Source organism: Spodoptera frugiperda, chromosome 18 (genome assembly GCF_023101765.2).
Source record: "Spodoptera frugiperda isolate SF20-4 chromosome 18, AGI-APGP_CSIRO_Sfru_2.0, whole genome shotgun sequence".
Lineage (NCBI taxonomy): Eukaryota > Metazoa > Arthropoda > Insecta > Lepidoptera > Noctuidae > Spodoptera > Spodoptera frugiperda.
The window spans coordinates 5739127-5764413 of record NC_064229.1 but is presented as its reverse complement, the minus strand read 5'-3'; the positions used below and the strand labels follow the sequence as shown (position 1 = coordinate 5764413).

The window sequence follows — 25287 nt, the reverse complement described above, 5'->3', positions numbered from 1 at the left end:
TACAGTGACTTATGTGTTATCCACGAAAAAGTACACCCTGTGCCAGTCTTTTGACTCTTGTTGCTACAAATCTTTATTTTTTCGTCTGCAGTCTTCCTTACATTATCCTGAATAGTGCTCCAGTAATACGGAATCATAAATTCTTAGCCAATTGCTTTAGATTGGAAAACATTGTTAGTTTTAGAGGAACCAAATACTCTGAATAAAATTTTCACCTTACTTTAAGTGACTGTATTGATTAAATTATGTATGGCACTAGTAGTGGCAAATTTCACCAAAGTTGGCGCGTTTAATAAGGATTCTAAAATGGTATAGCACTTTGCACATTATTTCTTAAATTCGACACAAAAAAAGATTTTTCAACGAAACTCCGTTTCGATGAATTTATTTGAGCTTACTAAAAATTCTTCTAGTATACTCAAATCATACGTTATAACCTCGTATGCACTAGACAGTACTTTGCACGCTATTTGTTATCATCATGTTGAATCGGCGAGGATCTCTTGTCAAACAACATTGTCTGTTTACCCGTGATTTCGCTTGCAGCATTCGTCGGCAATATTATCGCTAGAAGAACTGGTGTTGTGCATCTCGAGCCATCGTACCCGGGCTTCGGCATTTTAGCTGAGCACTGGCTTTTTTGCGCCGTGTTGATTATTTCTTTTTTAAATTATTTTTTGCTTTACCTGCAATTCCTTGCAACGGTGCAAATAACTCTTTCTAGACAAACTAAAGAATATTTGATGCTTCATCACGCATTTGATCACAAGGCATGAACACATAACTTAATCGGACGATTCACCCATTTCTTTTTTTTGGTGATATGACGAGTAATTGTGCGTAAGGGCTCATGTACACCATACCACTACCGCGTCGATATGCTGTGTACATGAATCTGGCGCGTCCGCTCCTTTTGATTTTACTACACATTTGATAATGTGTTTGATGCACTATGAACATCATATTGCAATCATTCAATATTATTTAGTGAAACATGATACACAACATCAGTTCCTCTAGTAAGTCTAGTAATATTGCCGACGAAAGCTGCAAGCGAAATCATGAGTAGACAGACAATATTGTTTGACAAGAGATCCACGCTGATTATCAACATGATGATAACAAATCGCGTGCAAAGTGTTGTCTAGTGCATACGAGGTTATAACGTATGATTTGAGTACACTAGAAGAAATATTAGTAAGTTCAAATAAATTCATCGAAACCGAGTTTCGTTGAAAAATCTTTTTTTGTGTCGAATTTAAGAAATAATGTGCAAAGTGCTATACCATTTTAGAATCCTTATTAAATGCGCCAACTTTGGTGAAATTTGCCACTACTAGCGCAATACATAATTTATTCAGTACAGTCACTTAAAGTAAGGTGAAAAATTTATTCAGAGCATTTGGTTCCTCTAAAACTAACAATGTTTTCCAATCTAAAGCAGTTGGCTAAGAATTTATGATTCCATATTACTAGAGCACTATTCAGAATAATGTAAGGAAGAGTGCAGACGAAAAAATAAAGATTTGTAGCAACAAGAGTCAAAAGACTGGCACAGGGTGTACTTTTTCGTGGATAACACATAAGTCACTGTAATTTAAAAACTGTAGGACTTAGAATTTTTTTATATTTTTCTGATAACAGTTGGAACTTTGCTGATCATCTAGTGCCCGTTGGACGTCGATTTCAGGGACACCCTGTATAAACCCAAAACAAAATAGTACCACGCTTCTCCAAAGTCATTATTCTACGTGGACGAAATCGCGTATAGTAGATTATATTTAGCTTGTAAGTGTATCCTTTATTGAGAGACCAAATAAATAAAATCACACTTAGGAAAGTTTCGCTCAATTTCAATAAAATCACACCGAAGCAACATTTTAAACCCAAAACAAAAAAATAGTACCACTATCAATCAACTTACTGTAGGTAATAACGAATTAATCGATGTTGAGTTACTATAAGGGTGTGAATACATAAATAGTGCGTGCCATAGCCAGGTACCTTGACATGGCCGTGCCCTGTGCATTCAGCAGTGCATGCCTTCCCAGATAATGCCTGCACAAGGCTGTAACATGGTAATTAGTTACGCTCCACTACCGGTTTAAGGTCTTCCCTTATTGATTAAAGCTTACTATGTAACATGTAGGTTATATGCTCGTGTGATATGGTAAACTATGTGATCTTGTGAACCTTATAGATGAATTCGACACCAGCAATTTATACTACGCTAACTCGAAATTTGGAAAAAACTTTTTTTATGCCAAGTTGCTTAAAATGTGTGTTTACATAAGTCATAAAAAAATTGAGAAGAAATATGCAAAAATAAGAAAGTTACAAATCTTATAAAACGCTAAGTAAAGGTACTTTTTGAAATCAATCGATTTATATTACGCCAACTATTATTAGCGGAGTGTGCGCGGGGATCATTTTGGTCAAAGTCCGTGCAACACTGCACTAACTCATAGTTAGCGTAGTTTAGTGCGTTCGTGTGTATACTGGTTCGTTTGTAAAATGAACGACTTAGCGACTTTTACATAGTAAATACTTATGTGTTAACGTATTAATTAGTTTATTAATGGTACGTTGACTATTCTTTTTGTAAGTAAGTACATGTTCTTTATAAAATATTGAAATATGCATCAGATGATTGATCATGCACTACGACGTCCCGTACTACACTACGCTAACATAAGTTAGACGTGTATAAGATGTAATTTTTTTTTGATGAATTACGTTTATATACGGCTAACTTGCGCTAAATCAAAAAATATAAATAATTAAGGAAATATAAATATGAGATATTATAATGAATAAATTAAATATTAAGCATACCAAATTTCAAAAAAGTATCTTAATTAATGTAAAAGTTATCACGTTTTTCCCTTTAAACGCCTCTACTGTAAAGTACGCTTTTTGAGTTAGCGCAGTATAAATTGCTGGTGTCGAATTGTGCGTTAACTAAATGAAAATCTGTGGGATAATTATATTTTTGTCTTTAGGGGCACGTCTAAGTTATCGTTATGATAATCAGTCCGACAATTCCTAAGTTATAATTATTTCATTCATCTATACTAATATTATAAAGCTGAAGAGTTTGTTTGTTTGTTTGAACGCGCTAATCTCAGGAACTACGGGTCTGATTTGAATAATTCTTTTTGTGTTGGATAGCGCATTTATCGAGGAAGGTTATAGGCTATAAATCATCACGCTACGATCAATAGGAACCGAGCAGAGCGGGTGAAACCGCGCGGAAGTAGCTAGTATTAAATAAATATACACAATGTATGAACGGAACTCTTCCGAAAAACCGTACAATATTATTTGTTTTTGTTATAATTATAATCGTTTTTAATGTTCGTATTATTCATGCAACATCAGCCGTGCGCAGCATCAACAAATAAGTTTTTGAAAATATGTTTCGTTTTTTACCATCACATGTTTGCGACGTTTGTAAGCGTTCCGTTTACACCCCGAATAATAATAAACAAAACCGAGAAAAATAAACATTACAAATGTACCGTATAAAAATAGAAGTTGTCTGAAGGTCAGCTTAGTTTACAAATTCTCCATAAAGTAATGGGGACAAAAAATGAACTCCTCACATATTCCATAACTGCAAATATTATAACTCGAAGCCGCGGGCAGACACCGAACTAATATTATGTGTATAATATGATGAGGATAGGAATACAGAAAAAATATTGCACATTTCTTGTGCTTATTGGGTGGGTCAGTCAGTTAGACTCGGACAAAAATATAAGACAGAATGCAGACGTGTTCAGTATCCACCAGCGCTGTGGACCGTGATCTCGTGCCTCCCTACTTTTCAGGCTCAGCGTTTGCTTGTTTGCTGCGTGTGTCTTGTTCCGAGGTTAAAACCATACAAAGTGTCTTTTTCGAGACGAGTTTCTAACGGAAGCCAAAAACGTATGAAGCGTCTTTTCAAGATGTCTTGCAAGACGGTTTGCTTCAAGGTTTCTTGTGCAGAGTATCAAAAACTAATATAGTTGTTGGTTGTGCTATGGTGAATCAATCAATGAGAACCACCGCTTCCATAAATAGAGATTTTTGATTTACCTAAATAAATATTCCCCATAACATAAACGGACCTGAAGGACGACCTTAACAAAAAGAAAATTGCGACCTAAATTACGTACAAAATAAACTGATAATCAAGGTCAGACATAATAAACATCTCACGCAATCACTAACTTAGTGCTAAAAATACATCATGTTGTTTTTTTACTGGACTACGCAAACATGGTGTTCATTTTTAGGCCTCCCCGTCGTTGATAGAAAATCGGCAGGAATTAAATGGGCGACGCCAAGGCCCGTAATGGATGTGGTACCGACATAAATATCGCTTAATCTGATGGGAGAGCCGTTTTTCTTGGGATAAACATGGCTAGGCAAACTGAAGCCACTTACGTAACTTGCAAAGTTTTGGCTAGGATTGTTGTATTTGTAGGACATTCGTATTGTTGGTGGTGTGATACTAATCTTTTAGATATTGTAATTAATGTTGTGGGATATATCGAAAGCATCATAAAAATATATTCAGAATATAGACTGGCACATTCTCGTAAGATGATACAGAAATACTTAAAAGCATATTTCTTTGAAGCATTACTTTAAAATAAACTTAAGCTACGTGAGAAAACTAACGATGCAAGATAATATAATAAAAACTTTTAAAACACGTATTACAAGCAAATTACACACTTCCAAACCACTGACGATGCATCAAAGAATAAAAACTTTTTTAAACACCTATTACAGCCAAATACACTCCCACTTTACACAAACAAACAAACCCGTGACCCAGACACTAGTCTTTAACAAACACAAAAATAGAACAGCTAAAACCGCGACACACGCACAAAGGTAGGTCCACTTTTAACCTAACGTTACATTAAGCGCATCCTTCCTAAGTTAATCACGGGCCGGGATCTATTTCTAACAAACCGCCTACGCTCAGGTAGCAAGCACACATTCCTATATTTGCACACGCTAATCTAATCTCGGCCAGTGTGTACGTAACACAAATTTAATTACACAAGTTAAAATTGACGTCACAATTTTGTGCGTCCTTATTGCTTGTAATGGGGAGGTTGTGAAGTTATGACAGTCCGTTCACGTGTTGGGTTGATACTTTATTTATATTGACTGGCAATTTTGTTATGACGTAACGTAGGGGGAAGTCCCGTAACGCCGAACGGCACCTAGCGCCGGACACTCGTGCTATTCAAGCGAGTATAAAGCAGTTCGATTCAAAATACCTATAGGGTTTTCATTTTCATCACTATTTAACCGTATAGTGTAATGAATTATATCGGTTAATTGTAGTGCGTAACATAGGTACTATAAATATTGATTAAATTATTATAAAAAAATAAATAAATTTAAAAAATTAAAAAACCCGACTGCATAAAAAACACTTTAAATAAAAACTGAAAAGTAAAAAACAAGCTTAGTCTAAAAGTGTAGATAGCAATGCTATTACCACAAAATTAAATAATTTCATAATCAATACACAAAAAATAATAATCTTATGCGAAACATAATTGAGTGCAACAGTCGGGACCCATATTGAATGATTTTAGTCTAGTTTATTTAATGGGTCCCGACTGTTACACTCAATTATGTTTCGCATAAGATTATAATTTTTTGTGTATTGATTATGAAATTATTTAATTTTGTGGTAATAGCATTGCTATCTACACTTTTAGACTAAGCTTGTTTTTTACTTTTCAGTTTTTATTTAAAGTGTTTTTTATGCAGTCGGGTTTTTTAATTTTTTAAATTTATTTATTTTTATTTAACACTTTTTAGTTAGTTATAATACGGCTATGTGTTTCTCAAGATTTCACCCGCGACACGAAACGACAGTTCAGAAACCGCTAGTCAATCGCGTCGCGTAGTACCTATACGAGTATTTAGTTTGGATAATAAAGAACCTAATTGCACATAGTATTTTTTTTTCTATATGTCAGTGATATACCATTTTGGAATCCTCATGATGAGCTCTTTAATTTGATACCCATATTGTAGCAAATAAAATTTTTTTTTTTTTTTTTACTTCTATCTAGGGCGCCTCACGGCCGCCATGTTGGTTTTTGTTTTACGTCACATATCTAAGAACACTTGGGTAATTAAGACGAATCCAACGATGCCCTGATTGTCGTAATCCATCAAGCCGTTTCGAAGAAATGAGGTAATAAAGAATATTAGGCTCATACATACAAGATACGCGCGAAAAACATAACCCTTCCTTGGCAGTCGGGTAATAATAAAAAATATAACAAGGGCACGGACCAAGAGCCCGTGGAGAGTAGAAATAAAAAATATACCGTATAGTGTTTTTATTTGTATTAGTTTAGAAGATTTCGTATTAGGAAAGACGTCTTAATTCTCCATTTGCATAAGTGCCTTTACAATCATAGAATTTTACATAGGTAAGTACACTAGTACGTGTACGCATCACATCCAGGCTTAAATGAATTTATGTCATTTTAATAGTATAAACGTAAAGAAAATCATGTTATAAATGCCAAATTAAATTCATAGTAATCGTATCAAAATTCTGCTAAATAAAAATAACCCAAATAAATCAAGTATTAAAACGTTACTTAAACAATTTAACAGTTTCCATGAAAAATCAGGGACCTTTACCCACTCCTACTAGTATCGCCCACTAATCAAACAATTGTACTTACAGACCTAACAAAATAATTCACTTATAGTCAACTCTAACAAACTCTATCTAGAACTAGTGGGCGTTTCTATTTACGGGACGAACTTAATATAAATTAATTCATTCTCATACATTTTTAGATCTAAACTTATGAATGGGAATATTTTCCTTTGTGTGAGTAATTTGTCTGGCTTACGTAAATGTTTACATTTGTTTGTGACAAAGGAACAGTAGTATTAATGTAGGTGTATATTTTTGATGTAATTCTATTGTTAGTTCTCAGTAGATTCGTGTAGGAGGAACGATACTGGGAAAGGATGAAATCAAACGAGATTATAAACGGTTTAAATGACTGTTGTTAATAGCATGTCTAGTGCAGGTAAAGCAAAACGTTTACCCAACAAATTCTCTATCTTGTTATAACATAAACTGGAAGCATACAATTTTGCCATGTATTAATGTCTAAATTCCCTTTTTGTAAGGGGGGAAATCGTTCAATGACTTCTCCCGCCTTGGGCGAGGCCAGAAAGAGTGTCAGACTTTTACTGACTAAAAACCACCCTGTTCCTAATCCTACTTTTCGAGTCGGGACCCGGTAACCCGCTATGCAGTTCCCAGCTAGAAGGTAAAATTTAGTCTATGTACATAGTTTAGACAAGGGGATTTATTTATAGGCAAATTTTACAGGCACATACATCTTATACCCACAAAGGACCAATGAACTTCTGTCCTCTCGTCAAATCGAACCCAACTCAAATATTTATTGCTCAATAAGTCACACCATATAAATAAAAACAACATTAAAATTCGACGAACTCTTGTCATAAGTTTTATGTAACCGTCATGAAAAATATATTATTTCATAGAGACTCGAACAGTTGAACTTTAAATCCAATTCTTTGAAATAAATTGCAAAAGTTTTGTTTTGATAAAGTTCATATTGTGCCACAGCTGGTTATTTTCTGGCAATACATTTCACTTTTGTAGCTTACGGATGCACACTGACAAAGGGAAAAGACCAGCGCAAATAAAGACCAATTTTGGTCCTAACTTTTTAGACTGTATAGAGCGACTTACTTTGTGCTGTTTCTAATCTTTGTAAGTCCAGTCTTTGACTGGTGAACTAGATAGGATTGTTGCAATTATGCTGTTAAAGTTCTACAGTTTATTACCTACTAGCGACCTGTCTCAGCTTCGCATGGGTGCAATGGTGATATATTATGCGTATATTATACATATAAACCTTGAGTCACTCTTGCTATTAAAAAAACTGCATTAAAATCCGTTCCATATTATTATCCGTTCATCCCGACAGAGAAAACGACTTTGTTTCAAACCATGTAGTGATGAAGTCTCTCTTGAAAAGTTGGTTCTCTTTTCGCTACGATGAAAATACGAGACGTCTGTTTTGTTTTAGTACAAATAAAATGGCCACTTTTCACCCGTACCGTTGAAAGCTAACGTAATTAACAGTAAAAGCACTGTTTTAAATGTCAAACTAATAATTACGGAACAATTATTAGAAAAGTAATGTTCAGTAATGCTTTTCTCATAACTACTTTCGTTTTATGCATAAAAATATTATTCCAACTGCATTCCCACTATTATACAAAACCATATTTCCTAACCAACACGACTATTAAGTGCGGACGTGAATAGCCTACTGCATTGGTTTCCGAGAAAAAACAGCAATAAAAGAACCTTTATTACTATTTCATATAGAGTCGGGTTATCCATGGGGAAACATAGAAGTTGAGTAAGTATAATTAACAAATTTTATTATAGTTGTAAATAGTGTGATCTAGTGTGGAATGAGTCGCTAGTGGTCGCTTGTATTATTTTGTTAGACTTCTCTGGTTAAGTGAGACTTCAAACACGGCACGATGAATAGAAGTAAACCGATTTTCTACTTTTAAAACATCGAAACAAACCAACTTTCACATTTAAAATATTAGTGAGATTAAAAGAAATGTAAGGTTTCTCAATTAATAATATTACTACATTGATAAGTTACAGTATTTAACCCCTAGATACATATAGAAAAAAAGACTTGTAGAAGGTAACATTACATGGTATAATGATTATAGGGAAATGGTGACCATCATAAAACAAAGGATTTTTTTCTTTTTTTGTTGGATGGATATCACCTTTTCACTACTCCCGCCTTGGGAGAGGCGAGAGAAAGTGTCAGATACTTAATGACTAAAAACCACCCCGTTCCTACATCTGCTTTTCGATCCGGAGCCCCAGTAAACCCGCTAGGCAGTCCGCAGCCCATAAAACAAAGGGTAGAATTTGTATTCTGTTTAGAGTTTATATTTTTAAATAGTAGCACGTGTTCACTGGACAGTTGTTTGTAATAACGTCAAGCTGAACACCTACACGGCTTATGGTGGCGCTACACGTGACAGTCAGAGACGCGTAGGTGCAGTACTGGCTGCAATGTACTGAATGAACATGCAATTTATGTTACAGAGGTATTATTTATAGTAGGCGGCAGATAATGATCGCCTACGCAACTCGTGGTTGAAAATACATAAGGTTGCATTTTCATGTAGTTTATTTTAAGACTACCGTGATATAAGTGAATATTTTCAATCCTATACAGGGTGCAGATTTGAAACCATGACAGAACTCGGGAGCATATTACGGAAGTAAAAAATGTTCAATTTAAAATAAGGTTTCTGGCCAATAGTTAAAAACACAGCTATAATAAATTATTTAAGATTGGCCGTCTTTCAGAATAATTCGTCACCGGCGATTCTGAATATTTCAGAATCGCCCAACATGTCACGCACACAGCGTAACAAGACAGCGTCGAAGGTCAGTGGGCGGGGCCACGCGAAACGCCGCGCGAGTAGGCAGTTAGAAAGCGAAAAGAAAAATAATCACCAACGTTTATTAATGATTTGATTGTTAACACATTTTCAATAATCTTAGAGTGCAGAAACAATCAATAAAAAAGTAGTACTCGTATCTTCAAAGAAAACGTAGGTATCAGCTAATTCATAACACTACGTACCTAATGATTTACTTATTACGTTTTATTGCAATCCTGTTGGATACTAATAATTTAAAACTTAGTTATTTAAGGTCTGAATTATGAAAACACATCGCTACGAAAAGGTAGGTAGGGATCTAATCCAAACGCTCAGCTGTTTGCGAGCATAATCTTAGGTACCACTACCTACTAACTAATATCAACAAACACATTGTACGTAGGTAAGTTCAACCCAAAGTTTTATTCGTGTTTTAAATCGAATGATGTAAAATTTTGTTTCCTATTTGAATTAAGTCGTTACTATTAACCATTAATTAGTAACTGACTATAAGTTTACTTATTATTCTGCGCCATAGGTACAGTATTTATCAGTTGATTCATAATAGCTAATGAATTATGATGTATTAATTAAATTTTATTGGCATCCTGCTGAATACGTAAAACAACCAATTTCAAACTTAGAATCGTAAGATCGGGATAATAAACACACATAGGTAAGTAGGTAGTCCAAGCGCTCAGCTGTTTGCGGGCGTGATGTTAGATAAGTAGTTTACTAACGTATTCTGTCTACCTAGATACATTCAGTTCAAAGTTTTAAATCTAAAAATGGTTTCATCCGCATAACCTACGTACGGACTACGTACCTATCACCTACTTTATTGTTAGTTTGTTATTGCCTAACTAATTTCTAACAATTAGTATACTACTTACCTACTTATTATCATTTCATGTATGTTCCTGCGGTAGTTATCAGCTGATTCATCGTAGGTACTAGTTAAGTAATGATTTACTTATTACGTCTTATTGCAATCCTGCTGAATATCGCTCAGCTGTTTGTTTCATTTTTGTGTGTTGGAACAATTTCTTTAAATTCATCGATGCGTTCTTAATCCGATCTAAAATAAACTAGTACCTAATCCACAATTTGTTGTATCGGGTCTGGGTGAGACGTAGTTATGTGAATTCAGTAGTTATGTAAAAATTGATATTTAGAGAGCCAAAACTACTAATGTAATTTGAAAGTTAATATCAAAATACGCATTGTACGAGTAGGTAAGTGTCCAAATGTTTATTCGTGTTTTAAATTGGTGGATTATAAAATTGTCGGTCAGTGGGTAGCCTTAGGGGCGGATTTGTCTTTCCTATTTATGCATTGATATTCCGCATACATACCTACGATAGTTACCAGCTGATCAGCTGATTCGTAATAAGTACATACTAAATGCGTTTCCTATTGGTGTAACTAATAAACAATTTCAAACTTAGTAATGGGCCAGTGGGTATCCTTAGGGACGGAATGTACAAGTAAATAAATTACATAAATATCTACCTGTGTCACTCGGAGTCCGGAGATTTTGTTCGTCTTCGTAATCTACCTATGCACAGTAACATAGGTATGCACTACGTCACTGATTGACTATTGTAACACTAAGACACTTATTTTGAATGTGTTTCAAGCACTAAACTTCTTACAGTCACTGGGTAATAGTCAGCATACGTAATTGTCATGCCTGTGTAGGTATTTTCTGGTTAAGACGAACATTTGAATAACTCGACGGAGAATTTTTCTACCGGTGGCGGGAAAGTAAACTACCTAGACTAAGTGTCTGTTATCATCATAAACACTAAACTTTGATAATTAATAAGACGGGAGTTCAAGGTCATGCATAAGAAATTTCGCAAGCGACTGCCACCGGCAGTGCCAAAACATAAACTGAATGCGTGTGCGTGCGCGCCACAGGGTGAGGGTGCTAGGGGCGGAGCTTGTGGTGCGTTCGCGTTTCTTATTGGAATTTTAGGGAATTGGTAATAATGTCAAATACGTGTTTGAGTTTGTGTGCGTGTAATGCCGCGTTTTAAGCTAGTTACATAACGTTCGAAATGTGATAGGCGTAGTTCTCACTTACGGATTTGCGAATTTTACAAAAAAATAAAAAAAAAAATCCCATTTTTTTTATTGATTTGGACTCAGAATCGATAGCCGAGTCACCTCCTTGAATGCGTCTCGTTTTTAAAAATACACCCTGTATATGAAAAAGTAAGTCTTTTGGTTATATAATTAGAAATAAATAATAGCAGTATTTATGTACCATACCAAAAGTGTAAATTGTATTGTCAATTAATTTAAAATTACTATGTTTAATTTAAGTATTTTCTTGTACCTATATAACCCATTTGCATGCCAATAATGATAAATGTGTTGATATAATCATGTACCACGTTTGAGCAAATAAATAAATAACATTTTACACCAGATACTTGGCGACTTTCTGTCAAATTCCGCTCTTAAAAGCTTTAAATCTAACTTGTTACGAAAACTTTCGGACGACGACGACTAGTCAGTTAATAGAAGTCTACCATAAGACAACTTTATGTGTAGATGTCACAAATATGTTATTCATATAGGTACATAGACAAAGACGCGCTTCACTTCTAGTCTCCTATTACTTTTTTTATGGAATAGGAAGCAAACGAGCAAACGAGTCACCTGATAGTAAACGATTAGCGCCGCCCATGGACACCCGCAACACCAGAGGAGTCACAGGTGCGTTCCTTAATCCGTAAAAGTTTCCCACTATGCATGGACTAAGTAGGAAGTAGTAAATACACTAAGATTGGCGCCCACGCAAATCGTGGCTGGACATAATGACCTATCTCCCTTGAATACTAACTGCTAGCAACTATAACACCCTGTAATCTCATTTATTAGGAACAGTAGCAGCCTGTATTCTCATTTGTCTCCATTCATTAGTACTTGTAGTCTGTGTTTACGACGTATGGAGATGTGTGGGTTCAGTTTTATTGGTTTTGTGTGTAAGCCAGGGTAAAGGTCTTTGAATTTTATCATCGCAAAACAATTCATTTATACAAGTATCTGAGGGTTATGCATAGTAATATTTTATTGTCTTTATGATATATATAGATTCACAGTCACAATTAACTATACATTAAAACCATTAAAATACTACACTAGTTCACTCTTTGAGGTCGTGGTGGATTGTGGCCCGGTGGTTTAAGACACCCGCTTCTCATGCATGCGAATGCGAGTTCGAAACCTGCCAACAGCAAGTGCCGACTTTTTCCAAGATATACGCACATTCTAAGATTATTTAGACACCACCTTATTATAAATCTGAAATCGCCAACCCGCATTGAGCAAGCGTGGTGATTAATCCTCCAACCTTCTCCGTGTGACAAGAGGGCTTTGGTCAGCATTGGCCACTTATAGGCTGTATATATGTAATTTCTTTCAATGTGTTCAAAGAAAATACATTCCCTTCCATTTCTATTCTTTTTCAAAGAAAATATAGTCGCAAACACAGATTAACGACCCTCTAAAATAAAAGGCAAATGACAAAGTTTTAAACCTAGACCCAATTCAGATCTTAAGACAAATCCTTTAACTTTTTAAGTTTGGCAGAGGTCTATAATAATTCATCTTACAACGTCTTTAAGAAGTCTTATAATACCGGGAGAGTACGTCCTAAAAAAAGGTCCATTTTCTTTTCTGTACAAATGACTACGATGAATTAGGTGTTTTTTTTTTTTTTTTGTTAGGAATAACTTACTGTAAGGCAATTCACTTATACCATCTAACTTTAATTTAAAACTTAAATAAGTAGTCAACTACGTTCATAACATTTGGTAGCAAATTCAAACTAAGAATACGTTCCCCTAAAAGGTCGTTTTATTTTTAAATCGAGAAATGGCATTTAGACAAAGACACGAGTGAATAGAAAAATCTATACATAGATTAGAAAAATCTATACATAGATTAGAAAAATCTATACATAGATTTTTCTATTCACAGGTTTGACATTCAAGTTCGACCAATATTACTATTTCATGCACATACTTTATTATTCAATTGTTCGACTAACATAGTGGATAGAAAGCCATTTGTTTAGGGAGGGCAGGGTGGTGAAACAAAATACAATATGGCTGGCAGACTATAGGACATATCACACTTTTTTACCCACTAATAAACTTGTAATTTTAAATCAATCTCATAAAAATCATATAACATATTTCGTAACGTCAATACAAAAAATTGTTTTCAAAGCAAATACGCTGTGTCGTGTCCGTGCCTTTTATGTGTGCGATAACCCTAACTGTTGCAGCTAAAGACTTGCAGATAATGCTGTTACTATTAATATTAAGTCCACCTACATGCAAATCTATATTCATAAAGTGTTTTAAACAAATAAATGTAGGATCTGATACAGCAAAAACACCATAAACAAACTATCATTCCACACAGCCAACCATTAGTAAACAGTATGATTATTCACAAGTTAGGTTTGATCCAGTTTGCTTAGACCCTGAATTACTTGGCTGACCGCCCAGTGCTACTCCCTAGTAGTTTACTGCTCACAATATATACGTTTCGTCCGATATTTATTCAGGATACAAGTATTTTTGTTGCAGTACATTTTACATGGTTTGTCACCATTCTTGTGTGTTGTTAGGTTTAGTTGAGTTTTCTAATCTTAGTAGAAATACACAAACGTTTGGTTTAAGTTGTGAGAAGTTTGAGCGAACGTAGCATTTGTATGTACTATGTAGTATCCGGATCTGCGGACTACCTAGTGGGATTGCCGGGGCTCCGGCTCGAAAAGAAGGAGTAGGAACGTGGTGGTTTTTAGTCAGTAAGAGTCTGACACTCCCTCTCGCCTCGCCCAAGGCGGGAGAAGTCATTGGATGATTTTCCCCCTTAAAATAAGATTATGTAGTGTATAGTAGATCAACTCATCCTAGTAATTAGTTGTAGAGTTGAGTCAATTTTCAAGTACAATTTCCAAGGTCAGGTAAACTGTCTTCCACTTTCATATCTTAGAGTTCATTAATCTTAGTTCATTATCAACATCGAGTTTAGACATTAGACACCAAATCGATAGTCTACTTTAAAACAAGAATCGATTATTATCATCGCTCAAGTACTTATTAATAGTTCGGAATTCAAAGGAGAATAAATTATTCATGCCCAACCTAAAGACCTTTTAAAAGATTTTTCGTTACATTTGATAAAAACCTTATTAAAACCCTTTTCGGGAAGATTGTTTTACAATGACTTTAACCGCCATTTTGTTAGAAATCGAAAGATTTCCCCTTACATTCACTTTTAATATTTTTTGTAATCGTCGAGTAGGTGCATCACGTCCCAACAATTCATAAAGATAATTAGATTTTCTAAGACTATACGTGAGAATACTATAATAATATTTTGCGCGAATGTATCGTGCGACATCTCCTCCATATTTATCGTCTATGTGTTAATGCGACGTCCTACACAACTGTTTTATTAAAGCCGTCATAATAATGTTGTTTCGTGTATGGGAAACTCATGTTATGGGCGTAGGCAGTAATGGACCTAACTAAGGTCTCTTTCCTCAGATAAATACACACGATATGAGTGTACGTGGAGGACTAAAGGGGAGGCCTTTGTTCAACAGTGGACGTCTATCGGCTGATGATGATGATGCAAATGTTCATTACACTACCGTAATATCGCTTTAATAATAGAAGTCATAATATTTTAACTTGATGAAGTATAATGCTCGGTAATTTCAATTCAAGATCTTTAACATAAACGAAATAAAACTCCAAACCGCCCATCACATAACTTAAAGAAAAATCTGACCAAAAAAGTAATCTTAGAACATTTAGAATTAAAATAAGAGCTACATTACGAAAGAATAAGAACTAAGAAATAAATTGGCCAGTGTTTCAAGATAGCGGTTATAAATAGGCAATCTGGGAAGGTCGTGGGGCGCGGAATCAGATTTGGAGATTGTAATCTCAAACGGATTGCTGGCAGAAATCACATCATTGCAATCGTGTGTTATAGTGTCGTGTAAGGGAGGGCGAACATGAGCAGATTGCTACATGTCGCGTCTCCACTGCGCGCTACACGGGAAATGTTCTCGCAACATACTACTATATATGTTAGTATATATGTTATAGTTTATATACTAGCTCTTGGTCATGACCTTGCACGTTTCTTAGTTAAGTCTTTGACTGCCAATAGAAAACTGTTAAAGGCAAATCCTCCGCTAACGTCGGTCACCGGTGATCACCACGGCGCGGCGTTCAAAGTGTTAAGGTATTAATTCATGAAAATTGTATTTTAATTATTCTTTACTAACTATAAGTACTTCTCAAAGTCAAAACGTCATTAGACTCGATACTAAGCGGTCGTGTTTTTTGTGCTGAGTAAAATGAAACATTTTAATTAATTATTATACTTTCCTATCAATAATTCTGCGGAGTTGTAATATTGAGTAAAGTGTGTCGCATTGTTTTAAGTGAGTCATCATTGTTTGGTACAAGATGAACTAAAACTATTAGACTATTCTGTGTTAATATGTCAAACCCGGGTTTAAGCCCTTTCGGGCGTAGCCAATTGCTAAGACGTAGCCCACCCCCAACGCCCTCACCTTCAGAACAACATCAACTAAGAGACCAAGAGCCGCCAGCGTCCTCAGAGCCTGAAGTTGAATTTATTTCTACGCCAGAAATACAGAAATGGATGGGTGCCATAGAAACAATATTATCGGAAGTTTGCACTATCGTGTCGGAGGGAAAAATGAATAATGACCAGAAGTTACGCGTCACTAACCTTTGCCGTAAGGTCTCGCATGGTACATCGCAACTGGCGGTACAGTACCAGTCCCTAAAGCAAAAAACCCTCCAAGCACATGTAACCATTCAGCATCTTCAGGGTCGGCAGGACATTGCAGACTCAATTAAAGAAATAAAAAAGGCAGTTGAAACGGAGCGTAATACTGGTAGTATTTCCTATGCCAATGTGGTGAAAAAAGGAGAAAATTTAGTACGCCCAGCTAATTTACAATCTATAGCCATATACCCTGCAGATAAGACGCAGTCCAGTGACGACACAAAGACTCTAGTACAAAAAATAATCTCGCCTGAAGAATTAAAATTGCGAGTCCGTGGCATGAAAAAAATTAGGAATGGAGGCGTAATCATAAGTGCGGATAGCAAAGGAGATATTGAGAAACTAAAAGCTTCCGAAAAACTCGTTTCTTCAGGCTTCAAAGTCGAAGAGCCTTCCAAACGCCGTCCTAGAATAGCAGTCATTGGTGTCCCGGTTGCTCTTACGGAAAAAGAAGTATTGGACTGTATATTCGAACAAAACCTATCCGAAAAGCTGGCCAATACCTCGCGTGAGTCCTTTTTAGAAGAGATAAAAGTCAGCCACAAATCAGGGAAGAAAGATCGGCCTACCTGTAATTATATCCTAGAGGTACCTGCAAGCATTAGAAAAATGCTGATAAGTCAAGGCCGCATTTTTATAAATTGGACGTCATGCCCAGTAAGGGATTTTACAATTGTAACTAGATGCTTCAACTGCCAACAGTTTGGACATGCAGCCAAGTATTGCCGCGAAACCAGACCCACATGCAACCTCTGCGGTGAGATGGGTCATGCTTTTAAAGAGTGTCCCAACAAATCGTCTCCACCCAATTGTGCGACCTGCAAACGCTTTCAGCGCAAGTGTGATCATCCCACTGGTGATATGAACTGCCCGGCACGCAAGTATGCTGAAGACAATTACATTAATTCAATTGATTATGAAGGCGCCTAAGAGCGCCAATTATATATTTATTAAGTAGCACATATACAGTAGGGTTTTATCTTTATTTATTTCTATAGTTTCTAACTTTATGTCAGAGCAATTAATCAGTGACATTGACAATTTTTCCGTATCTGAAGTCATAGTTTGTAACGTTGAGGAGTGCAAGAACTTTTTTACGGCCGATAACAAAACGATTACCTTACTAACCCAAAATATTCGCAGTATAAATCGCAATTTTACCGGTTTTCAATTGCTATTACAGAATCTCGACTTATGCTGTGATATTATTGTGCTAACAGAATGCTGGTTATCTAAACAAGCAGACAATTTGCCATCGCTTGACGGTTATACGCTATATAAAACTAACTTAAATACTAACCAAAACGATGGCCTAGTTGCTTACATTAAACATACCTTAGAAGTAACAGTAGAAGAACCTTTATTTCCAGGCTGTAATTGCCTATTAATTAAAATTAACCCCGACATTGTAGTTATGGCTATTTATAGGCCTCCATCTCAAAACATGGACCTATTTCTAGACTCGCTTAGTACTACATTAAGTAAAATATCTTGTCATAAAAATATTATACTATTAGGTGACATTAATATTAATATAGCCTCTGGGAAAACCGAAACCCAAGCACATAACTACCTGAACATCTGCACATTTCATGGACTTTTGCCAGCACATAATCATCCCACTCACCAGAGTGGTTCATGCTTAGATCATATCATTATTAAGACAAAATCACCATCTAAAACATTTATTACTAATTCTTCGCTCACGGATCATCAGGCTATATTATTAACTCTACAAATATCTCCATCTAGAAAAAACTGTTTGCGTAACTTTGAAAAACTAAATATGAAGAGTCTTGAAAACGACATGCGTGACATCAATTTTGACGCTGTTTTTAATTCCAATGATCCTAATGCCTCGTTGCAGTATTTTATTGAGGCGTTACAAACACGCATCAGCAAAAACACATTAAGCAAATTATTACCTAGAAAGTATAGTAACATCAAACCATGGATAACGCCAGGTCTTGTCCGCTGTATACGCCATAGAGACAAACTTCATCAAAAGTTGAAGCAAACTCCAGACAATCTAATACTTTCAGTTACCTATAAACGGTACAGAAACTTTTGCAATACTCTATTGAAAAAACAAAAAATACAATATGACCGAGCACAGCTTCAGAAAGCGGGAAAGAATAATAAGCTAATATGGAAATTTATAAAAAGCAATACCTTCAGACAAACAAAACCAGACACTCAGCTTGATCTTTTGTCAATCTGTTTGAACCCATCTGAAGCAACAAATAAAGTAAACAACTACTTTGTTAACGTTGGCAAAAATTTAGCTGAGAAATCCTTTTCCAGAAATGCAATCACTCAATGTATGCCTGTGGCACATAACTCTCTGGGCTCTTTCGTATTATTAGAAACAGACGTTCAGGAAGTTTTATGTATAATAGATGGACTAAAAGACGTTTGTGCTGTTGGTTGGGATAACATCCCTAATAATGTACTAAAAAATTCAAACACCTTATTGCACCGCCTCTAACACACATCTTTAACTTATGCCTAAGTAAAGGAATATTTCCGAATCTGCTTAAAAAAGCTGTCGTGAGCCCTGTTTTTAAAGCTGGGGACAAAACCGATGTCACTAATTATCGACCCATAGCAGTATTAACAGGCCTTTCAAAGATTTTGGAAAAAATTATAAACACTAGATTAATTAAGTATCTTGAAAAGAACAACTTACTATCAGATAAACAATTCGGATTTAGGCCTAAAAGATCAACAAACCAAGCAGTACATAAATTAACAAATCTCATCTGTTCTAATCTAGATAATGGCATGGTCACTATTGGGATCTTCTTAGACCTTGCGAAAGCATTTGACACCATTTCCTGTTCCCTATTATTGCACAAATTGGAAAAAATGGGTATAAGAGGAGCACAATTAGAATTATTCTCTGAATATCTCAGTGATCGTCACCAGTGTGTGAAAATTGGTCAAAACAAAAGTTCTGACCTAAAAAACAGTGGGTTCGGTATTCCTCAAGGTAGTATTCTGGGCCCTACCCTTTTCTTAATTTATATAAATGAATTGAGCAGCTTGTCACTTGAAAATGGTGTCATTATGTCATATGCTGATGACACAGCTCTTGTGTTCTCAGGCAAATCAAAAGATGAGGTCTATGAACTTGCCCAAAATGGTTTCAATATAGTGTCTAATTGGCTTCACAATAACCTGCTGACATTGAATCCAAATAAAACCAAGTACATGTTATTTACTTTAAGAAATACTAACAATTCTACCACTAACCTAAACATTTATGCACACAATTGTCATGTGAGTACCTCCGCTGACACAGTATGCGCTTGCCCTACTTTACAAACAACTGACCATATAAAATATCTAGGTGTTACGATTGACGCCCAGCTTAACTTCCGGAAACATATTGACTTATTATGCACTCGAGTACGTAAATTAATATATGTTTTTAAAAATTTGCGTAACATAGCAGACTTCACTTTAATTCGGCAGGTGTATATGGCCCTATGTCAGTCTATTCTTACCTATTGTATTAGCTCCTGGGGTGGGGCTCCTAAAACTATCCTCTTGCCCCTGGAACGTGCCCAAAGAGCAATCCTGAAGGTTGCTAGCTTTCGTCCATTCAGATTCCCCACCCACCAGCTTTACAGGGAATGCAAAGTACTCACAGTACGCCAGCTATTTATTTTAAATATAGTACTACTCCAGCATGCTGAACTTGGTTTTAGCCCTGTACCTTCTGGCAATAGGAGAAAGGATTTAGTTTGCACTAACACTCGGACGAAACATGTATTTACTAAGAGATTCTATTTATTTCTAGGACCATATTTATATAACAAAATTAACAGATTGCTAAAGATTTATAGTGTAAGTTTAAATAAGTGTAATATAGTACTAACAGAATATTTACAGTCCCTCAATTACTCAGATACGGAAAAATTGCTAGAAGTGTTAAAATAAATTGCTTATTTTAGTAAATTATATAATAACTATTATAGTGTATTTTAATAAATAAGGACACTTTGCCCTTGCTTAGTCTTCAATAATTATGTAATGTGGTAATGATATTAAAATGATATCCGACAAATATTCTAAGCCTTGATAGCCTGAAACACAGGTTTAAAAGAACCTAGTTCGGGTAGTCCCTATATTTAAAATTAGAACTGTTTTTTATTTTTATTATTGCCTATATGTATTAGCCTAGATTAACTTAGTTTTTCCGATTGTTATTCTTAAGACCATTTTTTGTTTTTACCTCAACATCTGAGTCATTTTAATTATACATGTGATCTATGTTTTTAATAATTTTTTTTTTTTTTTTTAATAAATTTTATTTTTATTCAAAGTAACCTTTGCACTATACATTTTTCTTCTGGCGTCAATTATTTCAGCTGTATGTGGGTTATTCAAATATCAGTAAAGGAATAATTACAAGAAAAATAGGCATAAACAGTAGAACCCTTTATTTAAAATGCCATTGACATACTATTGATACACAGCCTTGTGAGTATATACTTATATACTAATCATTAAGTTCACGAATTGAACTTTACTTTAAACTAGCTTCTACCAGCGGCTTCTCCCACGTTCCCGTGGGATAAAACGTGTCATATCACCCAAGTCAACTCATACCCTGTCTGTATACCAAATTTCATCCAAATCTGTTCAATAGTTTCAGCGTGATTGATGGACAAACATCCAAACAAACAAACTTTCACGTTTATAATATTAGCGTAATACACCAATTTCGGTATCCATTGAGGAAATAGCTCGACACTTTCATCCACTACATACTTAATAGTTCTATCAAAACTAAATCAGTATACTCGAACATATCCTCAAAGACAGGTTAAGCGTTAAATCGGAACTAAAGTGACATTGGGACGATCGACTCGAAAAACGTAACGTTCCGAGAGACTTCCATTTATTTGACACAAACGACAGGCGACGCCTACCCCCTCCTCCCTCCAGCCTCCCATTCACAACTTTTGTACTGGACCATTAATCTTTTTAATCGATTGTTATTCTCTCGTTATCTTTAGTTGTATTTATTTTAATTACATTCCGTTATTAATGTGCTTAGAAACAGATGGCATTCAATTGTGCGAATTAAAGAGTCTAATAAATCAAATCTTCACGCCTTTTTGTCCCCGAACTGGTAGGCAGAGGTGCACATTACGGTACGTAATGCCACTATACAATGGGCATCCACTTTTCACCATTTGTGTTATAAGTCCCATGTAATAGTGGGTGAGTCTATTCCCATATACTAATCACAATTCCAGATTCCGTGTCTCGACCCGGGAATCGAACCCGAGACCCCTTGCCCGGCAGCTGCATTTACGACCATTCAACCAACGAGGCAGTAAAAGATTTTTAGTTATGGCTTTAAAATAGTGTTTCAAGTATCGAATGACGACAAATTTTAAGTGTATACTACTTAACAAGCACCTTTAACTATAGAAAACATATCTAAAGGAAGACTCATTCATAAATACCTCAAGTTCCCATAAATTCTCGTTCCTATTACCTTGAATCCTTCTCAATACCTAAATCCTATTTCATGTATAAACAAAATAATATCAATAAACAATACGCCGTTGTTTATAGAGCTGTGATAAAAAATACTAGTTCGGAAACTCGATAAATCTAGCGGCAACATAGTCCTCTGTCGCTCTATTAAATCATTTTTATTTTTGTCTCCAAATAATCTGCTTTTTGTTCTTATTTTATTTCGAAATGTAAGTGTATTTTTTTCGCTTAAACACAATGTGCCTACTATGTAGTTGGATGTTAAAAATATTGTGTTTTTGTCAATTTACGTGCATACTTATATGGTAATTGGACGAAAAAAAAAACGTCACTTTATATTATGTGAATACCTGGCTATAGGTAGACACCTATGTCTAACTTATAGTTCATAATCTCTATTTCTGTCTGCATAGGGACCATTTTTGTATAATTTTTTCGCATTCACAGGGTATAAAAATATACAAAAATCCGTTCTTAAGTTATTTTTCTAAACATAAACAAACGACGCTGGATGCCCCTCGGGTGCGGCATCGTCGGAGCCCCCAGTAGGTACTGGTATCACCGTGCTGAGTAAATCTGATTTCCCTTAAGATTACAGAGGTCAAACGGCAATCACTGCGAACAACATTTTTCAGTGACGCCACCGATGGATTCGTTACAGGAGGAATTTTTCACTTTCGTTCAAAATTTACAAATATTCTGTTAAAATCAGAGGGCTAAGCATACTAAGCCAACAAACTCATAAGTTTGTTTTATACACAAACCAACAAGTTTGTTTCATTTTTAACGAGATCAGAATAAGAACGCATTCGGCGCTCTTATTGGTTGGTTCATTCGCACCGACCAATCAGAGCGCCGAACGCGCACGTTTTATTTTCGTTCAATGTAAAGCACAGTCGCACTAAGGGTATGCGATTGAACTTATAGCCCGGTATAATAATATACTAACCACTGGTTAAAAAGTAGGTGTTATATTGAATGTATGTAATGTAGAGATTAAAATTAAAAGACACAACGACATATTGTTTTACGACGATACAGTAAATTCCAATACAACACAATTTATTGTATGTAGAAACGTCCCTATACATAACATAAATCTATGTATATCTGTAGATACAAAATAAAAGAAACAAACAGAGCTTGCAAAGAATAATTTAGTTAGTTCCCGAGGGCAAGCATAGTATTATTCAGGTGTCATGATGATTAACGTGTGCTGCGTCTGCCGGTCTGCTGCACAGGTGTGCTCCCCTAGTACATTATACGGGCACGCTATACGTAGATAGACATCGTTCTATCTTAGTTGAATAAACTATATGGTTTTAGTGTGCCGTTAGAATAGGATCTACGAGGTATATGAAATTCTGTTATTACTTATATCTACAACTAACTTCTGCCAGTGGCTTCGCCCGCTTTCACGTGGGATAAAAGGTATCCTATCACCCAAGTCAGCTCGTTTCCTGTCTGCATACCAAAGTTCATCAAAATCCGTTCAGTAGTTTCAGCGTGATTGACGAACAAACATCCAAATAAACAAACTTTCACATTTGTAACATTATAGTGTGATAAACTTTGTTTGTTTGTTTGATCGTGATAATCTCAGAAACTACTGGTTCAATTTGAATAAATATTTTTGTATAGAATAGTCTATATAAAGGCCAACCGAGCATTGCGGGTGAAACCACGATTAGTAGCTAGCATGAGTATATAAGATTTGAATGTAGTAACAACAACACGGGTGTCTTCTTAACCTTAACCTCTTCTGTCTTATTTAACACATTAACCGCCACGTTGGGCACTGGTGACCGACGCTTAGCGGAGGATTTGCCTTCAACAATTTTCTTTTGGCAGTTAATGCCTTTTTGTTAGCCTTGCTGCAATCTGTAATCCACTACCTACCTATAAAAAGAACGCCTTTGTCATCAATAGACAACTTATTTTCCAATTAATAACGCCTATTCCTGAAAAACAGGTACATAACTAGAAAGTACGAGACTACTAATTTAAAGTGTACTACTATTTTGGTAGGTTCCAACGTGTTTCTTTTTTAAACGATGTCAGATCTAGTTTGTCTACCCAGCGAGGTCACGCCACAGCTTTGATGTCGCAGTCACTGTAATCATTGGGAATTTGAAACGGTGCAAATACTACACACAACTCTCTCCACAACCTAAAAACCAGTAACTCTTTTAAAATGTACGTTATTCTAAAGTAACTGCAAGCCAAAATATTCATGTCCAATGTTTTTACTCTACGAGGGGCCGATTTATCTCTATGGATTACAAGATTTTACCCATACTAACAACATAACTTGCAAAGTGAGTTTACCGGAGGCTCAATTACCCCCCTTCCCAATCCCCAATTCCCCAACAACCCTAAAGGGCAACGCACTTGCACTCTGATGTTTCAGATGTCCATAGGCGGCGGCGATTGCTTACCGTCAGATGATTCGTCTGCTCGTTTACCTGCTTATAAAGTGCACATTAGCACATTTAAAATCTAGCCTATCTATGAATCTGACGCCCGGACCAACAAAAGGAATATCCTCTAATAAAATGTAACTGGTGAAAATTGGATTTTACATTGTACCTATATACATATATGTATGAACCTCTACCTAACTATTAAAAGAATAAAAGGTAAAATGTTGTATTATGTATTAAACCAATGAATAACAAACTAAAGAAACAATCTAACAATGAGATTACAATTGCAAATCCGGCTACTAAGTGCTAGTCACCCTAATTTAGGCGTTCTGAACGTCTAGAATAAAAAGGGCGCGCCTAATTTTTTGTGTGTCGTGAAACGGGGTCACACTCGAACGTTACAACGCATGGAATGTTTTGGAAAGAGATGAATGTAAAACTCTTTTCTTTGTACTGACTAAAAGAGTGACAAATTACTCTCATGAGGAAACACTCAAATAGTAGAGGAGGTACTTGATACAAATGAGAATAAGCCATTAAGCTATGTTAATTAGATAAACTAATTATATTGTATAAAATATATAAAAAGGTTGATTTCTTGTCTATTGTTTCCTGAAAGAATAGTTTACAGTAGTCATACACCCTTCATTACTATTACTTACTGCTTTTTACAATAAACAACACACTACAGAAAATTGTGAAATACCAGGAAAACTAATATTTATATACGTAAATACATTACGTACTATAAATAACTTAAGTACACCCCTTAATGATGGTCACAAATCTTCTAAAAGTCATCCCTTATCTTATTACACGGGAACGCGGTCCAATTACAATAATGTCCTTCATTTCACCCTCTACTACCACTATGGAGAAACCAGCTAGATAATATAACGAATAAATCATAGCAGGAGCTGATTGGCACATATTAGAGAAGTGAAACATCACTCAGTTACGAGTAGGT

At 35.5% G+C, this 25287-nt stretch overlaps 1 protein-coding gene across 1 annotated transcript; it reads left to right on the top strand.

Moving 5' to 3' along the window:
- The first annotated feature begins 15870 nt into the window (after positions 1-15870).
- On the top strand, positions 15871-17321 carry LOC126911691 (uncharacterized). Its single transcript, XM_050700247.1, has one exon. The coding sequence runs from the start codon at positions 16063-16065 to the stop codon at positions 17305-17307; it is 1245 nt and encodes a 414-aa protein (XP_050556204.1). The 5' UTR covers positions 15871-16062; the 3' UTR covers positions 17308-17321.
- The last annotated feature ends 7966 nt before the right edge of the window (positions 17322-25287 follow it).

What these genes read in the sequence shown, in the direction of transcription:
- LOC126911691 (XM_050700247.1), top strand. Translation starts at nt 16,063, where the DNA reads ATGTCAAACCCGGGTTTAAGCCCTTTCGGGCGTAGCCAATTGCTAAGA.